This window comes from Dendrobium catenatum, unplaced genomic scaffold (assembly GCF_001605985.2).
Source record: "Dendrobium catenatum unplaced genomic scaffold, ASM160598v2 fragScaff_scaffold_151, whole genome shotgun sequence".
In the NCBI taxonomy this organism is placed as follows: Eukaryota; Viridiplantae; Streptophyta; class Magnoliopsida; order Asparagales; family Orchidaceae; genus Dendrobium; species Dendrobium catenatum.
In genome coordinates, this window is record NW_021318613.1 from 219,032 (window position 1) to 240,096 (window position 21,065).

Consider the following 21,065-nt stretch of genomic DNA (forward strand, 5'->3'; position numbering starts at 1 on the left):
TAACTAAGTAGATTGCGAAATTGTAAGAATAAAAAAACTAGTTAATCCTCATTCTCAAACAAATCACAAACTACCAGCAACCTTAGACTTATTTCTGAAGTAAAAAAATCTTTCCTTCTATTTGAGGCTGCATTACTTCTGTTTGCATAATCATGTCTCAGCAAGAAAGCGAGGCATACATAGGTTCTCTTATAATTGTTCTAAATGTTCTTTTAATTAGTTCCTTGTGTTTTTTATTTTGTAATTTTTTATCATTTATGAAACTCCTTTATTCTGTTATGAATATGTACACAGACATTCTTATTGTTTAAAGGAAAAAGAACTTTTTTAATGATTTTTTAATATTTTTTAAAAAATACATAGATAATACGCAGAGAGTACGCACAATATACGCAGTAAATACGCATTGAGTTCGCAGAATATATGCAGAAAATATTGCTGAACACAACCAGTACGCATACTTTACGCAGAAAATCATCTCTTTTATTAACTATTAATACAAAATAATACATTAATTTACAACTACTCCAACTGTTAATTTACAAATATTTTAAAAATAGATTGCAAACCTGAATCCCAGACATTCCCAAGATTTATTACAACCAACATCAATTATTCATCAGGCTTTCATACGCACAAAGTGCGCATCACATACGCACAATGTACGTAGTATGTACGCACAAGGTACGCTGCACATATGCAGAAAATACGCATAGTATACGCAATGTTCTGCTTCCTCGACGGCTCCAAGTATTCATAAGTACGCAGCACATACGACTTAAACCTTTACCGAGGTCTAAGTGTTGAAGCAACGAGAGCTGCTCTTCGCCTCTTGCTTGAAGTTTTCTTCTACTACGAGTTGGGATGCTGTCTCCTCCGACCGACCGCTTTAAGCTCTTCTTATTCGTGGTTGGAGTTTAGGGTTTATTGACAAAGGTGAAATACATTTACTTCATATTCTTCTCATAAAGAATTGTCAAAAATAAGGATAAAGCTACATCAGGTCATAGAAAAGATCCAGCATGGAAACACAGCACTCAAGTGGATGCAAGAGGAAGTGATAAAACATATGTCTATCTAAAATGCAATTATTATGATAAAATTGTGAAAGGTGGTGTGACTAGGATGAAGGAACACCTTTCAGGGTCTCACAAGAATGTTGTTCCATGCTCTAAAGTTCCTAATACTATAAGGGAGAAGATAAAGTCATACATGAATAAGTCTACCATGTCAAAACATCTTGCACAGAAGCAATTTGAGGACAGAGTTGATGTTGGCTCTTACTACGGGAGTGAGCGCAGCGTTAGGAATCCATCTTGTTCAATGAAGCACATTTCATCTAGGGGTGCTAGAGGGCCTATGGATCATTATATGGTTGACACGTCAGAGGATAAGCCTCCTACTACACAGAAGATGGCCCCATAAAATTCAAGGGAGGCATGGAGAAGATTGTGTAAGGATATAGGTAGATTCTTCAACAAAAATGCAATTTCATTTAATGTTGCAACATCACCTGCCTATTATAATATGATTCGTTCAGTTGGAGCATTTGAGAGAGGGTTCAAACCTCCAACCATGTATGATTTGAGAACATGGATTATGAAGGAGTTGGAAAACAATGATAAAAGCATTGAAGAAATTAAGAGGACTTTGGCCCAAACAGGAGTAACAATTATGTCAGATGGATGGTCTAATATCAAACATAAAAGTCTGATCAACATCCTCATTAATAATCCTTATAGTATTGTGTTTTAAAGGTTAATTGAAGCATCTGATCAAGTCAAAGATGCTGAGTTCATATTTGGATTATTAGATAATATTGTTGATGAGGTTGAAGAACATTTGATTGTACAAGTTATGACAGATAATGCAAGTGCTTACAAGACTGCAGGTAAAAAACTTATGGAGAAGAGGAAATATCTATACAGGACTCCATGTGCTGCACATTGCATAGATCTAATTCTTGAGAAGCTTGGGGAGCTACCTCAACATAAAAATGCACTTACTAAAGCAAAAAAAAAACCAAATTTATTTACAAGCACTCTTGGGTTCTAGCTCTTATGAGGAAATTTTCAAATAAAGAAATTTTAATGCCAGCAGCAACAAGATTTGACACCGCTTACTTGACCTTAGAGAGCATGCTGAATGCTAGACAATCTTTAGAGGTTATGTTCACATCTACACAGTGGTTGAGTTGTATTTGGGCGAAGAAGAATAAGGGAAAAGAGATTAAAAAGATTATTTTAAACGACAGATTTTGGCAAAGTTTCTTATATGTCATTACAACCACTAAACTTTTAGTTCATGTTTTAAGGATAGTGAATGCTGAGAAGAAGCCTACAATGGGTTTCATCTACAATGTCATTGATGAAGCCAAAGAGATGATTGCCTCCAACTTAGGAGGCAATGAGGGAAGCTTTAGGAAAATTTAGAATATTATTAATGATAGGTGGGAGCTACATCTTCACCGGCACTTGCAGGCAACTGGCTATTACCTAAACCCTAGTATCAATATGCAGAGAACAAGTCTACAAAAACTGAAATAAAGTTGGGAGTGTATCATTGCATGGATCGGCTAATAAGTGATGCAACTGAAAGATCAAATGCTGACATGCAATTAGTACAATTTAGGAACAAAGAAGGCTTTTTTGGATTACAACAAGCAAATGATACAATTGTCAAACGATCTCCAGGTGATTTTATTTAATGTTTAAACGTTTATTTAAAAATTATTTTTTCAAACTAATTAAACTCTCTTATATAAATATTAGTAGAGTGGTGGATTCAATTTGGTGATGGGACTCCAGAATTGTAGCATTTTGCTGTGAAAGTTTTGGGCATGCTTCATCTAGCTGTGAAAGAAATTGGATTACCTACAACCAAGTCATACAACGAGGAGAAATCGCTTGTTGACATTGAGGATGAATTCACTGGCGTACATTATATACAATAGGAGACTCAGAGATAGGAATTTGAAGAAAAAAAGATTAATGGGTGATGAATATCATTTGCTTTGCGAGGATGTGGCATCTAAAGATGAGTAGTTTGTAGATGATGAAGTTGAAGTAATGCTGTCTGAATTACAAGATGAAGATTTAAAAGTTTATTTCTTTGATGGTCTTAAAGCATCAACATCCATCACAACTAGGATGATTCAAATGAAGACCCCCATGGTGATGACTGATGACAATGTTGATGATTTATGAGTTCTTAAGTGATATGTCATTGCTATTTATCCTCAAAGATATGGTAAGTAGCATTTTTATATTTTATATATTATTTACTTATTAGTATATACAAAATTTATCATTTTATGTTTACGTCATTTTTTGATTTTGAGGCTTACGCCTCACTTCACGAACAAAAAATGTCTCAATACCCGATTACGCAATTTTAAACATTGATCTATGTAAATGAATTTCTATGTTAAGTTGCATGTATTCATAATTCATGAAAGGAAGAACTTGAAGCAATATCTTATGTTTATGTGTATAATGATTCTTAAGTATCACCATAAATTTTATATGCAAATATACATTTAGAAATTACAATTCACTAAATTCTGACACATACCTCTCTCTTCGTCTTATTTGCGAGGAAATACTTATATAGCGAGCTCGGGCCTCCTCCCTCCATCTCGCCTTTTGCAAGACGAGAGCAAATCGATCGCATCATTGACTTGCTCTGATGCGGTAAACTATCTAAAACTTAGGGCCCCTATGTCTGCAAAGTATTGCATGTGAATAGGATTCCATAAATCTTAGGTTCTTGTAGAAACCTCGCATTTAATTTTTCGAACCCGGTAACTCGCTAGTGAGTAAGACTTTACTCATTAATGTCAAGTGTAGGGACACGTAGTACTGATTTATTACCGACATTTAGAATTTTCTCCTTTCAATTTTCATAAACCATAATGTGTATAATTCTAAATAAATAAAGTAAAACTAATATATTAATAAAAATAAAATTGAATAATCAAACATAAATAAATTAAACAAATTAAGTTCAAATAAATGACATGAAATAAATCTAAATTAAATAAATTAAAAAGAAAATTCCAAATAAAATTCAATAATGTAACTTAAATAATCATGATAAATTAATTAAACATTCAAATAAAATATTAAAATTTATAAGTCTCTAATAAATTTTAAATAAATCAAGAACCTTTATGCATTATATTTAACTCTACTTAGAAGATACATATGTATTGGATTGGAGGATCTTTAAATAATTCATTAAGTCTAATATTTATAAGAGAATATAATATTTGCATAATCCAATGTAAATTAAAAAGACAGTTTGGTCAAACTTAATTAATTAAATATTTGAATAAATGTGACAATTCAATAAATCACCAAAAATTTAGCTAATCACTAACCAATAATCAAACTTAAATAAATAGGTAATTGTTGGGTAACCCGGCCCACAAAGCTATTAATTTAGCCCCAATGAGAGTGAAATAAATCTCATTACCCTGGTTTAACAAAGGTGATAAATATTCAATTTAAATAAACATTCATCCGAATCAATAAAAAAACATTTAGACATTTGAACCCTTCATATATTATACTTTATTCCTTTTAGAGAGCATACATATATTGGATTTATAAGGCCTGTATCTTAAGTCGCCTAATAAATCAATAATAAGTCTCAAAGACATTAATATAATTTTAAAATATTAAAGCTTAAATTTAAATTAAAATCTTCATTGGCCTATAACCAATACATAAATTCAAACTTAAATAATTTAAATATCATATATCCTAGGACATATCAACAGCACATGACATTTTTCACACACTTGAATTTATTTGTTAGGGCCACTTACTCTAATTTTAGACTGAGTCGTAGCGTGTTTAGTTTTATGTGGATATATTTTTCTGTAAGGTATCCTTAGTGTGTTTGTTTATTTTATTCACTCTGAATGTTATATTATACATGCATTGCATGTACATATTTATAATATCTTTCTTTAATGCAAAAAGAAGAGCAAAGTAGAATATATCTAGGCTTCCTTGTAAAAAGTAAGTGAAGCGGAATGTACGTAAGTGCAAATGTATATACAAGAGTCAAACGTAAATATAAAGTGTCTAGAATGTAACTAGATTGAATTGTATATATATTCATTGAGTTGTAAATGTTTAAAAATATTTTCTTATACATATACATATAGGACCCCAAAAGATAATCCCCTCTTCCTTAAGGGATGTTCTCTTTTGAAATTCTATAGAAGGCCCGAAGTCAAAAGATGATAAGCAAGTATATTTAAACCTATATTTCATAGAGGTAGAAAACCAGATTTGTTTCGATGGAGTTTGACCACCTAATTTTCTTGCAGACCCGGGTTGTATTTATATTTTATAAATAAATGAATAAAAGATTTTTCTTTATGTATTTGCTCCATAAATCATCATAAATAATGACACTAGGTAAATTCATTTGCATATTTTGTATATCCCTGATTTAAATTTTCAAATTAAAATCCTTGACTCTAAGATAGAGCCACCCTATATTGCATGAATAAGGCGTTGATTGATTTCTAGAATGCTAGCTGACTGTCCACTTAAGACAAACATAAATCTAGATTATGCACCCCTCAGTGTGTCTTCTCTAAATCCTAAATAAATTCTAGATCTATAATTTCTCCTGAAATAATAAATCAATCTTTAGTCTTCTAAACTCAAATTTTTAATCAAATCTTCATACATTTAAAAAATAAATAAAACCCTCACTAAAGATGAAGAGAAGAATTTATCACCTTTGAATTAGAAGAACCTAGGAATCCCGCTATGCACCAAACCAAGAAGAGATAAAATATCATCCCTAATCGAGAGTATTCTTAGGTCAAGGCCTAAGATGTAATTAACCATGGAAGCATGCTTCCGTGCGAAACCGACGCCCACATCAAATAAACCCCACTTAAGTTGAAGTATTGAATGGGGGAAATCTCGTAACTATCGAATTATATATATATAATTATACATCAAAATGTGTAAGAGAAAGCAACTATTTTCTATGGATGATCATATATATAATTGTATCTACTCTTCTATAGGCCTGCTCATGTAGAGTGTAAACGTTTGTGATCGTTTTGTCCTATGGGATAGTGCAATCGTATCCTTTGCATTCTATGATGCTAGCACTATATTTCCGGAGACCCACACATGTAACGCATTTTTTAATTATTTACACGCAATATAATGAATAAGTAATAAATTTATATTATGAGATAGATAAATACATATAATTATGATAGGTATAGAAAGGAATCTAAAAATAAAATGCCACGACGCAAGTATGCCAATATAGATTACAAATTGTTAAAAAAATCATGAAATTAGTTGATAGTTTCTATTCACATAAATTGCTAGTTTTAAATTAAGCTCATAACATGCTTGAATTATAAGACAATTGACAATAAACTTTCGTTTAAAACAGTTGGCAATTTCAAGACTTTTGGAGGAGTTAAGTAGATTGATGCTTGGTAAACAACTGCTAATGTATGGTATTCTTAGTAGGATGTCGATGCAAATTTAAGTAAAATGTCTCATAGAATTAAAATTTTTCGAGTTAGATAGAGATCAAACATTACCACTGAACAAGATTGAACCTCCACTAACAAGCAATGTTATACATGTGAGGTCCACCAATGAACTTTATCAACACAAATCTTTCTCTCCACCCAATTTGTCCTATCCTGATTGATTGCATTAGTCTTCCAAATTGATTTGAGCCTCAAAGAATTTTGGCTAAGATTTTAAGATTATATTTTAGATTTTAGAGTTTCTGATTTCAGTTGGATTGTAGAATGGAAGGGGAGCAATTCTGAAGTCCGAAAAGGGTTTCTTTTTTTAATGTTTAGGAAGAAGAGCAGTTGGGTTGGGCTTCAGAAGGCTGGCTTAGGAAGAAGAGGCGCTGGGTTGGAGTTGTGCGGGCTGGCTCTGGGAAAGGACGGAGATGATTCATTTTGGATGGCTAAGAGGTAGGAGAAATTAATGATGGCAGTGACATTGAACTAAATGAGAAATTACTTTCATAATTTCAACTTTGATACCAAATTGGTGAGGACCTTGTCGATACAGATCTCTGAGGAGCAATTCTGAATTATGAAAACGGTTTCTTTATTTAATGTTTAGGAAGAAGAGCGGTTGAGTTGGGGTTCAGCAGGTTGGCTTAGGAAGAAGAGGTGCGGGCTCGCTCTGGGAAAGGACGGAGATGATTCATTTTAGATGGCTAAGAGGTAGGAAAAATTAATGATGGCAGTGACATTGAACTAAATTAGAAATTACTTTCATAATTTCAACTTTGATACCAAATTGGTGGAGACCTTGCCGATAAAGATCTCTGAGGAGGTTATCTCTTTGAGTTGATTGTAGAAACTGAGAGAAAGGAGCAAAATCTGCCTAAAGAAGCGTGATTCTTTCAATTAGATCAAGGGCGTGAGAAGAAGAAAAAGATTAACTTTTTTTCAAGAGAGACGGACGGTTCAGCTAGTTAGGAGAAAAGAGAGAATTATAATGGATGATTTAAGAGAAAATTTTCAATTGTGATTCACCATTATGAAAAAAATCCCTCAACTGTTCATATAAATCGGTTTTACAATTTAAATTCAAAATTAATCATATAATCTAATTCAAATTTAATGTAAATACTATCATCTAATTCAAAATTAAAAACTAGAGCCTTAACATGGATAATTTTTGCCTAATTTAAATAAAAATAAGCCTAGAAAAACAAAAAAATACATTAAAATTCATGAATTGATTTGATCTGGGTTTAGTTTGGACTTTGATTTTCGTCATGAGTCTATGTTTGAGTCCATGTGTTGCATTGCATAGGTATAGTGAAGAAAATAATTCATCAGAATAAAAAAGGCAAAATGTTCAATCCAAAGTACATTTAGCAAGGAGCAGGTAAAACTGAGTATTTCTCAAAGAGGAAAAAGAAAATATGGGGAGTTGGAATATGCAACCACAGCATGCAAAAACAATTTAACATAAAACTAGTTCATGTAATACGATCATCATAACTTCAAAATTATATAAGTTACTTAAAGAATATCAATATTGAGTGATTTCCATTCGTATTACTCGTGTAACTGAAAAAAAAAAAATTTGAACTACCTTGTCCACAGCAGACTCCTGATTTGTAGATCCCTTCTTATCAGAAATTTTATTCTGCATTAAAATATAACCTTCCGGCACTTTTGCACCAGATATAACATCCTGTAGCCAATCTTCAAACCTTGTGACAGCTTGCCCCAAAATATCAACTGTTCCCTCATCAATTTTACTGCCATCGCCAACCTTCATACTTGGTGAAAGACCAGCATCCAATATGATATGCTCAGCCAACGCAGGACCATAGCTTAATGCTTCACCAAGAATTGCTTTCAAAGAAGTCTTGTTAGATCGAGCACCATCATTAGCTTTCTTGCTCTTTCCTGATACATTACAGGTGTTATTATTCTTAACCTGCTCTGACAAATTAGATGAGTCTGCACCACCTCCAGTAAAGTCAGATTCTTCAGCACCATCTGATGATTTACAGAGAGTAAGAGACGCTTTTAATTTCGTGAAGTCAGTCCTCTCAAAAACACGGCAAGCTTCAATCGGATAGCGGTGGCGTGACATGATTGCCAGTCCCTTATCATCATCTCTGAGGTAAATATCATGTGTAACAATAAAAAGCTGGTATTTCTACCATTGAGAGAAAATATGACTTGTGATGTTAACTCAGCAAATGGCTCTATTTCACAACAATATCACAGCACTGACAAGAATCTCAAACACAGTAGGACAATCAGGCAATTTTCTACAAAGAAATGCTTGCTCTGCTAATAAGCTCTGTTCAGCATGGCTAGGGAATTGCAAATTAATAATTTCCACCATGCAAAGCGAATATGGTAAGAAGATCATTTCAGTCCAAGATGCCCCAACAATAATTCCTGATAAAAGTGACATCCACATTTGAGGCTTAAGTAAAACCTTTCTTAGTTACGTCATTCTCCCAGAAGCTTAAAACATACAATTTGAATTTCTAAAAATGTTTTTCAAATCAATTGTTTGTTGAACAATTTCCTTGGACCTTCAGTCCCATAAGTGAAGCAAATGTATTCCTTTTTTGGCATGGCTTATAATGTGCATCAGGATGAACACAAGATAGATTAGGTAAATACAATATATACTCTATTTAAATAATCGCATTACAGATTTTGTTTCTGAACATAAGATGGCATTTTTTTGTATATCTTGAGTTTCATTCCCCGTTATTCTATCCAAATACATATTTCAATGCCCCGTTACGTTGTTTTCCACTTTTAAATGTGCTTGGAAAAATTAACACTTGCCCCATGATATCTCACAAATCCCACCCATCTCTATTAGGGCCAAACCAAAAGATTTATCGTCAACAAGAGAATTCTATGAGAGCAAGCATTCAGGAAAATCTAGAGAAACTTATGTTTGAATTTCTAAAATGTAGAGAATTAACATTTCTAGATGAGATTTTCATTTAATGTAATGTAACTACATTATCTAATGAAAAGCTGCAAACTATAGATCTCGGCTCCCTCATTAAGCAGTATATCTCAAAATTTAGGCTCTAACATCTCCCTTCTCCTATGTTGTGGAAGTGAACCTCCTTCCATACTTGAGCTGTGGCAACAGAAGAAAGAAAAGAGGATGGGGTGGCATGCATTGCACCGTGGCAACAAGCTATATTAAAAAAAAAAGTTTAAAAATATAAAAAGAAATAAGGTGCATTTTAGCTTTATGTTTAATCTCCGACGTCTTCAGGATATCTTAAGTTCAACTAGAAGGTTAAGGTTATAACAGATTTCAGCTTTATGTAATCATTATATAATCCTTCAATTTTTCCAACTCATTGCCAGCCAGAATTCCATCTAAAAGGTACATGATCCTTCAATTCTCTAACTTATTTACAAATAGAATTCTATCTAGAAAGTTAGAGTACTGTCGTCTTCAAAAACTCATATTGAAAAAGGAACATGGGCATTTCATACTATCAAAATTCGAATATGATGACCATATTAGGTAAATGGATTAACTACGATAAGTACTTGCCTTCTTTATATCTATTATGTGGTTTCTTATTTAGAGAATATTACTAAAGGTCGATTTGTGTTATGCTTCTTGATCTACATCAAGAAGCGAAAGGCACTTTTTGAGTAGGCATGGAATCCTTCAAGATGAAGACGAGTAAGAAGAGAGATTAGAGAGGGAGAAACCATAAATCTTTTCATTTCATAACATTTTATTATAATAGGAGGGGTATTTAAAATGCTTGGGTAAACAAAGTTTACAATATAGACTAAGTTTACGATATAGAACTGGTCTACCTAACATAAACGTAATATAATACAAGAAATAAACAAGTGCTTATTAAATATGTATAGACCATTTATTTTGTACTTTACTTAGCTAAAGATATATTGTTGATGTATAAAACTCCCATCGCAATTGAAAACAACATTGTTCTCAAAGTTGAGAGAAGAAAAAGATGAAGAGAGGGCTACAAAATTTTTCCATGTGACATCATCTGGAAATTTAATTTCCATTGCAAGAAAACTTGACCGCGAAGTTGTACAAATGTAGAAGGAGAAAAAACATGAGGAATTCATAGTGACCATCATGAATTGTTTGATGAACATCTTTAAAATGAATCTTGAGAGGCAAAATGAAAATGAAATTTGAAAAAAAAAACGCTCTATGTAATTCATCTAAAAATTCATGTACTATTGGAATAGTAAATTTAACTTTAATATTGAGTATATTAAGGGGTCTAGAGTTAATGCAAGCATGCCAAGTACCATTAACATCCTTTTGAAAATATGGAGAATGATAAGGACATATGTTAACTAATTGACATAAGGATGGAAGATAAATACATTAATCAATGATATGAGGTTGAGATAAACCTTGTGGTGGCTGAAACAATGTTGAGACTGTTTGAGTAAGGTGGAACTGGATAATGGTAGATAATATGTAAGAAATGAGAAATTAGTAGGAGGTGGAGATTGTGGAGAAGGGATTCAGCAGGTGGAACCAAATATGCCGGCAGAAGAGGAAGTATCTTGATAGAGTGAAGTATGTGGACGGTCAATACACAAACTATCAATTTTCTTGTCTAAGGAATTCATGAAAGCATGAATTTGTTGAAGGGATGAGCCAATGGAAACAAATTAAACATCGACTTATTGTAGAAATTTTTATATTTCAGAGAATTGTAATTATTGATTTGTTTGCATTGCCCGGATGGCTTCTGCCAAATCAAAGTTTCTCATGTTGAGAGTTCTTTGGTGGCTGCTGAAAATGAATAAAAGATGTGGTTCTTGATAAAAAGAACCTTAACCTGATGTAATAATGAATGCAGCTGACGTTTGGAAGTAAGGTTGTGGTTGAATGACTGTACTTAAATGACTGGCGGCAGTGAAAAGAACAAAAGGTAACTATTCCATGGCAAGAAGCTAAATAACTAGGTTCGTGGCCAGCTGATATCAATTGGAGCTTGCAGGGGAGAGTAAGCGGCTGAAGAACAGGTTCTTGCAGAATCTGAAAAAGTAGTGATTGAAGGGCTGTTTTTGAAGTTCTTGCAGGTGCAAAATCTAAAAAGGTGCTGAATCTGGGTGCAGAAGCTGAAAAACAGCAGAAATTTTGAGAAGCTGCTTGTATTGTGACTGGTGGCAACTGAATTCTGGAAGAAGAGGCTGAAGTACTGGTTGCTGAGCAGAATTTGGTGTTCGCTGATGCCGAAAAACCAATGGCTGCTGCTGGCGTGGAGGCAAGAACTGTGGAGAAGAAGGAATGTTGTGGTGTCAAGAAACAATTTAATGCAACAAGAGCACCATTTGATAGTTGATGCTGAAAAAGGAAGGTAGGTGGCAGATTCTTTGGAGAGCAGCAGCTGACGGCAGATTTTGAGTTGAAATGAAGAGCAGTTCTTGAGAAAAATAACAGTGTCTGAAGGCAGGCTGCTCCTGGTGAAGTGGAAAGCAGCATGGATGCTGGCTGTAGAGGAAAAAAAGGCTGGCTGCGGTGGAAACTGATGGCCTGCAGGGATAGGAGGTGAAAAATGTGGGTTTCGGTGGAAGAGAAAGGTGGCTAGAGGTTGAAAGAAGTGGGCCTGTGGTGGAGACTGCTGGCTGACCGAGATAGGAGGTGGATATGTGAGTTTGATCTCATCGAGAGCACCATTTGTAATGCTTGTTGATCTACATCAAGAAGGGGAAGGCACCTTTTAAGTAGGCGTAGACTCCTTAAAGAATAAGAAGGGGAAGAAGAGAGACTAGAGAGGGAGAAACCAAAAATCTTTTCATTCCATAACATTTTATTACACCTTTTGAGCAGGCATAGACTCCTTAAAAATCGCCCTTGGTCTAAACTACAGTGCTAATTTTTTTCTTAATCTTTGTGAATTTCATGAATAATCGAGTCCCGTTCTTCCTAATAATCTAGAAGAGCACCTCTCATCACCTAGTCTATCAATACCTAAAAAATCATGAGATGATTGTTTACTCTAGAAAGAAAAGAAGAAAAATATGACTGAAGCACCCATCAAGCCTTGCGCAAGGAAATAGTCCAATCTGAGCCTAGACTCCATTAAAAATTTAAGAAAATACCTCCACTGAGCTCACGAATAATTGATTAATTAATAATGAACTTTTCAGGCTAGTTGTTTTAAGAAAATAAGTGATATATTGCACTAATCACCCTATTGTAACTTAGTATCTTATGAAGTATTTCACCCAGCTTCTGTACATTTGTTAGCACTTAAAATCAAATACATGTTCCAAAGTCAAATCTCCAGGCAATCAAAATTCTTAAATGAAAAACCTCTATCAGGGAAGAGATTGAAGCACTTCAAAGAACAAAACATGGGATTTTTTAGGAAAAGCAGAGAACAAAATATGTAAGAAGTATTTTTTTCTTCTAATTCAATGTTGAGTAAACTATTGCAAAAAAATTAGAAATAACTTAACAAACAACATTAGAAAATAAATAACAAGTTATTTTCAATAAATGCAAAGAAATACAAAAACTTAAAACCAAGCAGATCATGTATGCAACCAAGAAAAAAACTCGCAATATATATAATGCTTTCCTTGTAGAAATATTCGAGAATGATGTATACAATAACTTCCAAATGAAATTATAAGCCACATATTGAATAATCCAATTTTTTAGACTGGAACAGGAGCAAAGTTAGATGAAACTTTTCTAGATTCTATGTTATGTCAATTTACCCATAAGGATCAAATTTACAACGCTACCCCTCAACTTGGATCATAAATATGCATCATTCCTAGCTTGGACATTAAGCTATTAAATTGGGCCCTTCAAAGGGCTTTGATTAGGATGTCAGCAAGTTGAAGATATGATGGACTGTACAACAACAACAACATCAAGCTTTTATCTCACTACGTAAGGTCGGGTACATGAATCATTTTTCTCCATTGTATTATGTTAAGAGTCAAATTCTCATTTAAATCTGATAAAGAAATGTCATTTCTAATATTTTCTAACCAAGTCTTTTAAATCATCATAAATATGCATCATTCCTAGCTTGGACATTAAGCTATTAAATTGGGCCCTTCAAAGGGCTTTGATTAGGATGTCAGTAAGTTCAAGATATGGTGGACTGTACAACAACAACAACATCAAGCTTTTATCCCACTACATAGGGTCGGGTACATGAATCATTTTTCTCCATTGTGTCCTGTTAAGAGTCAAATTCTCATTTAAATCTGATAAAGAAAGGTCATTTCTAATATTTTCTAACCAAGTCTTTTAGATCTACCTCTATCTTTTTTAACATAAGTCAAATCCACTCTCCTAATCGGGCGATCGAAAGGCCGCCATTTTTTTTGGGACGGAACAATTAAGGCAAACTCACACACACATCACATATGCAAGACTCAAACTCAACACCTCTTAGATGGTAGCCAAAGCTCCCAACCAATAGCCAAAGGTGAACCGTAAAGTAGAGAAATTATACTATTGTCAATTTTTTCTTTGATGAAGCAAATTCAATATGCTTTGTCCAATCATGGTAAACTGAGTTCTTAGCAATGTTAACTGCAACTTGACTTTCGCACAAAAAGTTGATATGTTAACTTCCAAGAATAAAGAGCTCGTTAAAAAGTCTATTTAAACATATTCCTTCACAAATACCATATGTTATAGCCCAAAATCATATTTGCATTACATTTAACAACAATAGGTTGCTTTCTGCTTCTTAAGTCACGAGAATGCTTTATATGAATAACTAGAAATGAGTCTACATTCAGTTATTGATCCAACCTAATCTACATCAATAAAAGCTTCAATGTTCCGTTGGTAATTTTCTTGAAGAAGAAGAATTCCTTTCCTAGAGTCATTTTTAAGTGGCTCAAGATTTAAAAAAAAAAAAAAAAAATAGCACCCATGTGTTCTTGAGCAGCAAAATTTCAAGAATTGGTTGGCTATGCTCACATGAAATCAAATGTCAGGTCTAGTTTAAATGAAATAAGTTTTCGAGCTATGCTCACATCCATCTCTAAGAAGTACTTAATGTTACCTAAATCTTTAATTAATGAATGTTTGAAACAATGGTGCAAACACCGTTGTAATTAGCTATTTCAAAACAAAGCAAATAGATTCTCCATGCTTCCCACCCTCCAAAGAAGCTTCACAACCATTATGCTTTGCTTCTCTTCATAAGCGTGTTCTCCTGATACATTAACACTACCAAAGAAAAATATGTTGGATATGGATTGATGTGATATCAATGAGGAGATTGATTTGACAGACTCACCTAATTGCTCAATTTTTATGGATACATACAATTTCAATCTCTATGACAAAAGATCACTTGAAGGTAAATCTATAGTCCTGATTGCACAAGTTAATAGCATTTTACATAGGAGACTTTGTAAAAGAAATGAGAAAACTCAAGAGACTTTTTACGGATAGAAAGATTGAGATTTTCATTGATGTTGATTGGGTAGGCTCAACTATGGATTGCAAGTCTACCTCAGGATACCTCAAGGATATTGTGAATTTGTATGGGGAAATTCAGTTACATGTTGCAATAAAAAGCAATTTGTGGTTGCCTAAAGCAGTGTAGAAGATAAGTTTACAGCAATGCCATGGAATATGTAAGATAACGTAGTTAAGAAGACTTCTTAATTAATTGTTCATATCATTAGAACAGAATTAGAAGAGACAATGAAGCTATATCATGTGATAATCAAGCTATATAAATATTACTAAAAAATTTGTGCATCATGACCAGATAAAACATATTGCAAGGAAAAGATAGATGGTCGAAATATATATGGTGGAAATATATCCCTCAGCATATTCCAACTCGCCATCAAATCGCAAACATTCTCATTAAAACCCTTCCTCGGGTAACTTTTGAAGAAACTAGTTTCAATCTGAGAATAATAAGCATCTATCAAGGAGAGTGTTGAAATTTCAATATGCTAAACAAATTAGGCACCCTGATTAATTAGCATGATCATTTATTTCTATTATTTTGTTTTCTATTTTAAAGAACGTAATTGAAGGCTAATATGATTTAATATAAAAGGAATAAAGAATGTAAACTAAGGGATGTAATAGAAAAATGAATAATTTCCTCTCTTCTATTTACTTTCCCTATGGCAGTTTCGAAAGAGCGTAGGTAAGAATGCAATTCTTATGCTTAATTTCTTTATAAACAAAATAAGCAAAATACTTTAGTGCACTAGCGTCCACTATAAGTTGATAAGTTATACAAGTATACGACAATATAAGTTATAATAGGATGTTGCAAATGACTAACTAACTTGAATGATGATTTTTGGGGAAATTTTAGAAACAAGAAAATCAAAAGGTTTTCAATTGAAAAATCAAAAACATTTCCATCTTGATAAATCTAAAAAGAAAATCAAAATCAAAATCCAATTCCAATTCCCCTGGTTATAAATCAACATGAAAGAAGTCAAAAAATTTCAAATGTACAAAGTTTATACTCTTTATAGCATAAGCAAAGGCATATAAGAAAACCACAATGCAAAATAGCAAAAAAAATCAAATTAGATTATAGTTAAACCAGGGGATATAACAACAAACCTATGTGATCGTAGAAGTGTCATGACAGTAAACTCGGAGTCTGTTAAAAGGATATTTCCTTGGGCATATAACTCCAAAATAATATAGTGAGCATTACCACCCAATCCAAACTGGAAAAGAATGATCTGCTCGAGCAAAACAAAATGCAAAAAGATCAGTGCTAGTCACTAAGAATCCCATAAGATAAAAAAATGTTAACAATAAATATTAGGTATGTAGGCTCAAATAGCCCACTACCAACAAATAATCACTCTACCAGTGTATGCAAGCTCCTCCCCCACAATTAAAAATAAATAAACGCACAAACATTCCAGTTAGACCAACCTAAAGATGCTAATTGTCACGTTCACATCATAATATGACACCTTTGCATATAAATTACTATCCTACAGTAGAAGGCAATGAGAATGCAAATAAAAAGTAAAAAAAAAAGTTTATACAACTAAAAAAAATTGTTTTAAATTAGATCTTTTTGCAAATATAGAGTATATAAATCGAAATTGATGTGGACGATATGCTTCCATACGATTATGTGATACAGTTAAGAATATCCTTTAACAATCATGTGCAAGTTGTTGGGTTGATATAGTGCAAGTTGTTGGGTTGATATAATGCAAAGTTCAGATAACAAATAGAGAAAACATAATGCAATTATAACAAGACATGTCAAACACAAGAACTCTGATAGAGAGTATAAATTATTTCGTGCATTGATTCATTCGCAATATTGGGGGAAGGTATCTTTTTCACGTGTACCCTATCATATCCAAGTTGGCGGACGTCTTCAAGCCTTCTTGTTCGAATATGCTTACGTAATTTAAGAGTAAATCCGGAAGGAGTTGTATTTTTGTCCCTACATTAAGCAGAAATTATAAGAATTAGAAAAGGACATTGAATTTGAAATTCATGAGAACTTATATATATATACCTCACATATTCAGTTGTGTGCAACCTAACACCACTTTCCATCAGCAGCAAAACCTTCTCACTCTCCCCAGACTCAGTAATTCCGCTGCTATTCATCAACTTGAAAAGATAAGTCTGTTGAAGCAGGAGCGAATGCTTGTTAGGATACCATTAGTGCAAGATAGAAGGTTATGACAATTCATAAGCAATTCAGAAACAAGTTGATAACAGCAATGACTTGGGAGTTAAGATTGTTAGAACAATTAGTAAAATGAACAACATAAATGGCATATGCTTTTCAATTCACATAAGTAAAGCAAATTATATTATTTGAGGGGCAAACTGAAAGTATATTATACATAGCTAAATAGCCCTAGAAGAGCTCACAATTGCCAGGTTCATAAAGCAAAGTGGATCCAGGAGAAATGAGCAAAGAAGATTTGAAGTAAATGACTAAAATTGATTGCAAACAAATGTGATAACCTATCTTCCTTCATGAACTAGCCACAAACAATATTACAAAGATGAGATAACAATGGGCAATGTTCACAAGGGTGCACAAATGTTCACAAGGGTGCACATGTGGGTATGCAAACGCATTCATGTTTTTCCCAAGTGATAGAAACAAGGGATATTTTAAAATAAGTCAATTTTGTTTATAAAGTGCATTGCTCAAATAATAGCTTTATCTTGAACTTATAAATTTCACATCATGCTTTAAAACAGCTCAAGTTCAACTAATTAACCTTAGCAAGTTCCACACAAGCTAGACGTAAGCTTCAAGAAGACAAAAAGAAGAGTTTGAGAGAATGATCATGAATAATTTTAAAACAAAATCTGAAGACAAATAGGATTTTGAAAACTTGAATAAAGCTCAAACAAGTGCCAGCTTGCTCATGTTTGACTTATTTCTACCATTATTCAAGGTTTTGGCAAATCAAAGACAAATTTTCCAAGCTCTAAAATTAGGTTGTTAATGATAATCCTGAATGTTGTACTATTGTGTAAAACAACATAGATCAAGTTAAAAACAAAGGGGAAGCAAGCAGCCAACTTTAGAGGTGTAAACGAGTCGAGTCGAGTTTTAGCACTATTGAGCTAAGCTTGTCAGTTAGAAAGCGAGCTCGAACTCAAGCTCGTCCCACTATAAATGAGCTCGAGCTGCTTGTCAAGCCTACGGCGCTATCTGGTTTGCATTCTAAACTTGTCGAGCCTCCGCCGCAATCTTTTAAAACAGCAGCATGAGAGAAAGGGGGAGGGAGAGAGAGGTATTGGGCCGCATTTATTATTAAGCGATAATAAATGAATATTTTACTTCAGCATTTATTGAACTGCTGAAGTCTGTTAGAGAGAAGAGAAGAGAAGAGAAGAGAGAGAAAGAGATGACTTTTAAATACATGCACGAGATTTGAAAATTCTCAAAATACACGCAGGAACTCTGAAACTACAGCAGGATTTATATAACATTTATTATTAATTTTTTAAAATGTTTAAATTTAATAATTTCAAGCTGGCTCGCAAGCTCGTGAGCCGAGCCTAATCAAGCTCGAACTCAAGCTCATTTACTCGATTTCTAGCTCGAGCTCGACTCGTGAGCTCGATAAGCTCGGATCGTGAGCCCATAAATGAGACGAGCTTGAGCCGGCTCATGAGCCAGCTCAGCTCACTTACACCCCTAGCAAACTCCCTATATTCAACAAACAACTATCATTTAGAAAACAAAGTTGGAATTCATAACTAGTAAAAGAACAACCCACATTGCAACTCCCTTTTCCATTTGTTTGAACATAACTTGGCATGCAAAGCCACACAAAAGCCAAAAGCAACCTTAATAAATATCTGTGGTAAGGCATTGCCTTTCAAAATACTAGGCCAGTAGCCAAAATATGAAAAGTGCCAAAACACTTCTTACACAACAATTATAAAATATGCAACAAGAGATCAGAACAACTGTTAGACATCCATACTTCAGTAAACAACAATGCAAAAATTTCTTGAAAAGCTACATAAACATTCACTTGGTCATTTACATGAACTACAAAAATTGAAAAGCAGTTAATTTTTCTCTTTTAACTGATATTTCTCTCTAGCCATGCACAAATTCATGTTCAAACAATCCTATCATTCTCTTTCAACTCATTAATGATATAGACTACAATAGGAGCATGCCTCCACTTTTATTAGCTACTTTCCAACCCTTCCATGCTTCTCGATATTAATTTTTCAATTTGAGTTCTATTGTTTCAACAATAAGTCCATGTAGTTGCCCAATATGGCCTAGGAGTTAGACTACAGGACAATAACTTGCTTAGTTTTCTATATCAACACCTTGGAAAGTTGGCAAAAATGGTTAAGCTACGTTAAGGAAAACGATCATGCACGGATCTATGCTAACAAAGGCATGCCAAATTACACTCCTCTTTCTTGTTCGAGCATAAGATTTATTATACGATGGACTTCAGTCAACTTAACGTATTGCATATTTGATTCCCAGTAGCTAACTTTCACCTTAAGTCAGTTAGGATTAGGGTTCTGAAGGATAAATCAATTGTGATATAAGAATCAAGTTAAAATAATGGTTGGACAAAAAATAAGTCGGCAAGTTAGGATTAGGGTTCTGAAGGGAGGCAATACTTTGGGAGAGATGTCGTAAACGTTTGCGCATCGCATCCCTATGAGTCTTCTTAGGCACTTCACCTCAGCGGCCACGTCAGCCGTGTTCATTCTAACCTTCACCATCTTCGTTCCTCAGATTCCTCTGTTTCCCTTTGCTTTGTTTCCACAATCCCCGGTCCCTTTAACCACTGATGGAATTCTAACCGAGCAGAAATTGGTTCGAGCGTTGCGAGTGTCTTTGGGGAGGAGAATAGATCAAACTCAAACACATTTCTCTTTGTGCAATGCGAGAATATGAAGACAATTGAATCAATATTTTTTAGAACAAAAACGCGAAACCCAAATTTTATCTTCGGTCGTTTATATGCATAAATTTGACTTTATAGAGCCTAAAATAATAGAAATTCTGAAATTGTATAAGACTCCATTATTTGTATTTAAATTGAATATGCCTAAAAGTCGAATCAAAACATAATACTTTAAGCATTGTTTGATTGGCTAAAAAAGAACTATAATGTATGAAGAGTATTTTAAAGTTGTTTGAATGAGTGTAATAGTCGGTGGCAGGTGGCGGGTGGTAGGTGGCAACATAGGAGGCGATGGTGGCTGAAGGGCGGCCAGGGTGGTGGCTGGTGGGCAAGTTCTAGCGACAGGTAGGTGATGATGGTGGTGATCAGCAGTGAGTGGCAGCAATGGTGGTGGCCAGCAGCAGGTGACGGTGACTGGCGAAGGCGGGTGGAGGTGATCGGCAGCTATTGGCGGTGGTCAAATGAGCTTGTTTACGATGTAAATCGTTCCTGTTCAAAATTGGATGAATTTGGTTTACCTAAAAAATGAACTATAATGGTTTATACTATTTTTTTTTTTCATCCAACCAAACACCAAAATTTTCAAAACCTTTGCATTTAAAATAATTTACACTCTTATGTAATCCAACCAAACAACCCTTAAATAAATAGATTTGGAATTCTCTTTGAACGGCTATACAATATTTCAATCATGTGAGTTGCTCGACCTTACTTCTTTTTGGCATCTTCTCCATTTCCGATGATTGTCAACCTCGAACCATCAATAAACAAATATCAAAGAGTATTCCATCCACGAACAACCAAATCAAATGATACATGCTTTTTATTATTAAAAATTTAGCTATTTATCATGAAAATTACATATCATTATGCATACACATCCAATATTGAAGCACATATTAGAATTACTCTCAAATAATATTAGTTTTCTTCAATTATGTTATATTTTCTAAAATTAATATAAATATCAGATTAATTATATAAATTACTAAGGAATTTTAAAAATGCCAAATAAGTTTGAGTGTTTCTAATCAATCGAGATGATTAGAAACACATGATCTTTTTTTTTTTACATTTATTTTAATTAAGACAAATTCACATACACATCACATAC

The 21,065-nt window shown here is 33.7% G+C and overlaps 1 protein-coding gene across 3 annotated transcripts in view; it reads right to left on the bottom strand.

Moving 5' to 3' along the window:
* LOC110113120 (nuclear export mediator factor NEMF) overlaps positions 1-19,980 on the bottom strand; it is a 60,828-nt gene extending 40,848 nt beyond the window's left edge. The window contains exons 1-5 of one of the 3 annotated variants that reach the window (XR_002305110.2): positions 19,662-19,980; positions 17,050-17,162; positions 16,878-16,974; positions 16,122-16,246; positions 8,127-8,661 (exon numbers count right to left, since the gene is read on the bottom strand). Coding sequence is in view for 2 of the 3 variants with exons in the window: in XM_020845553.2 (XP_020701212.1) it covers positions 8,127-8,661; positions 16,122-16,246; positions 16,878-16,974; positions 17,050-17,162; positions 19,662-19,766 (975 nt within the window). In the remaining variant the exon portion in view is untranslated. The remainder of the gene's footprint in view (positions 1-8,126; positions 8,662-16,121; positions 16,247-16,877; positions 16,975-17,049; positions 17,163-19,661) is intronic. The other 2 variants (XM_020845553.2, XM_020845552.2) reach the window with 2 other exon arrangements.
* Between the last annotated feature and the right edge of the window lie 1,085 nt (positions 19,981-21,065).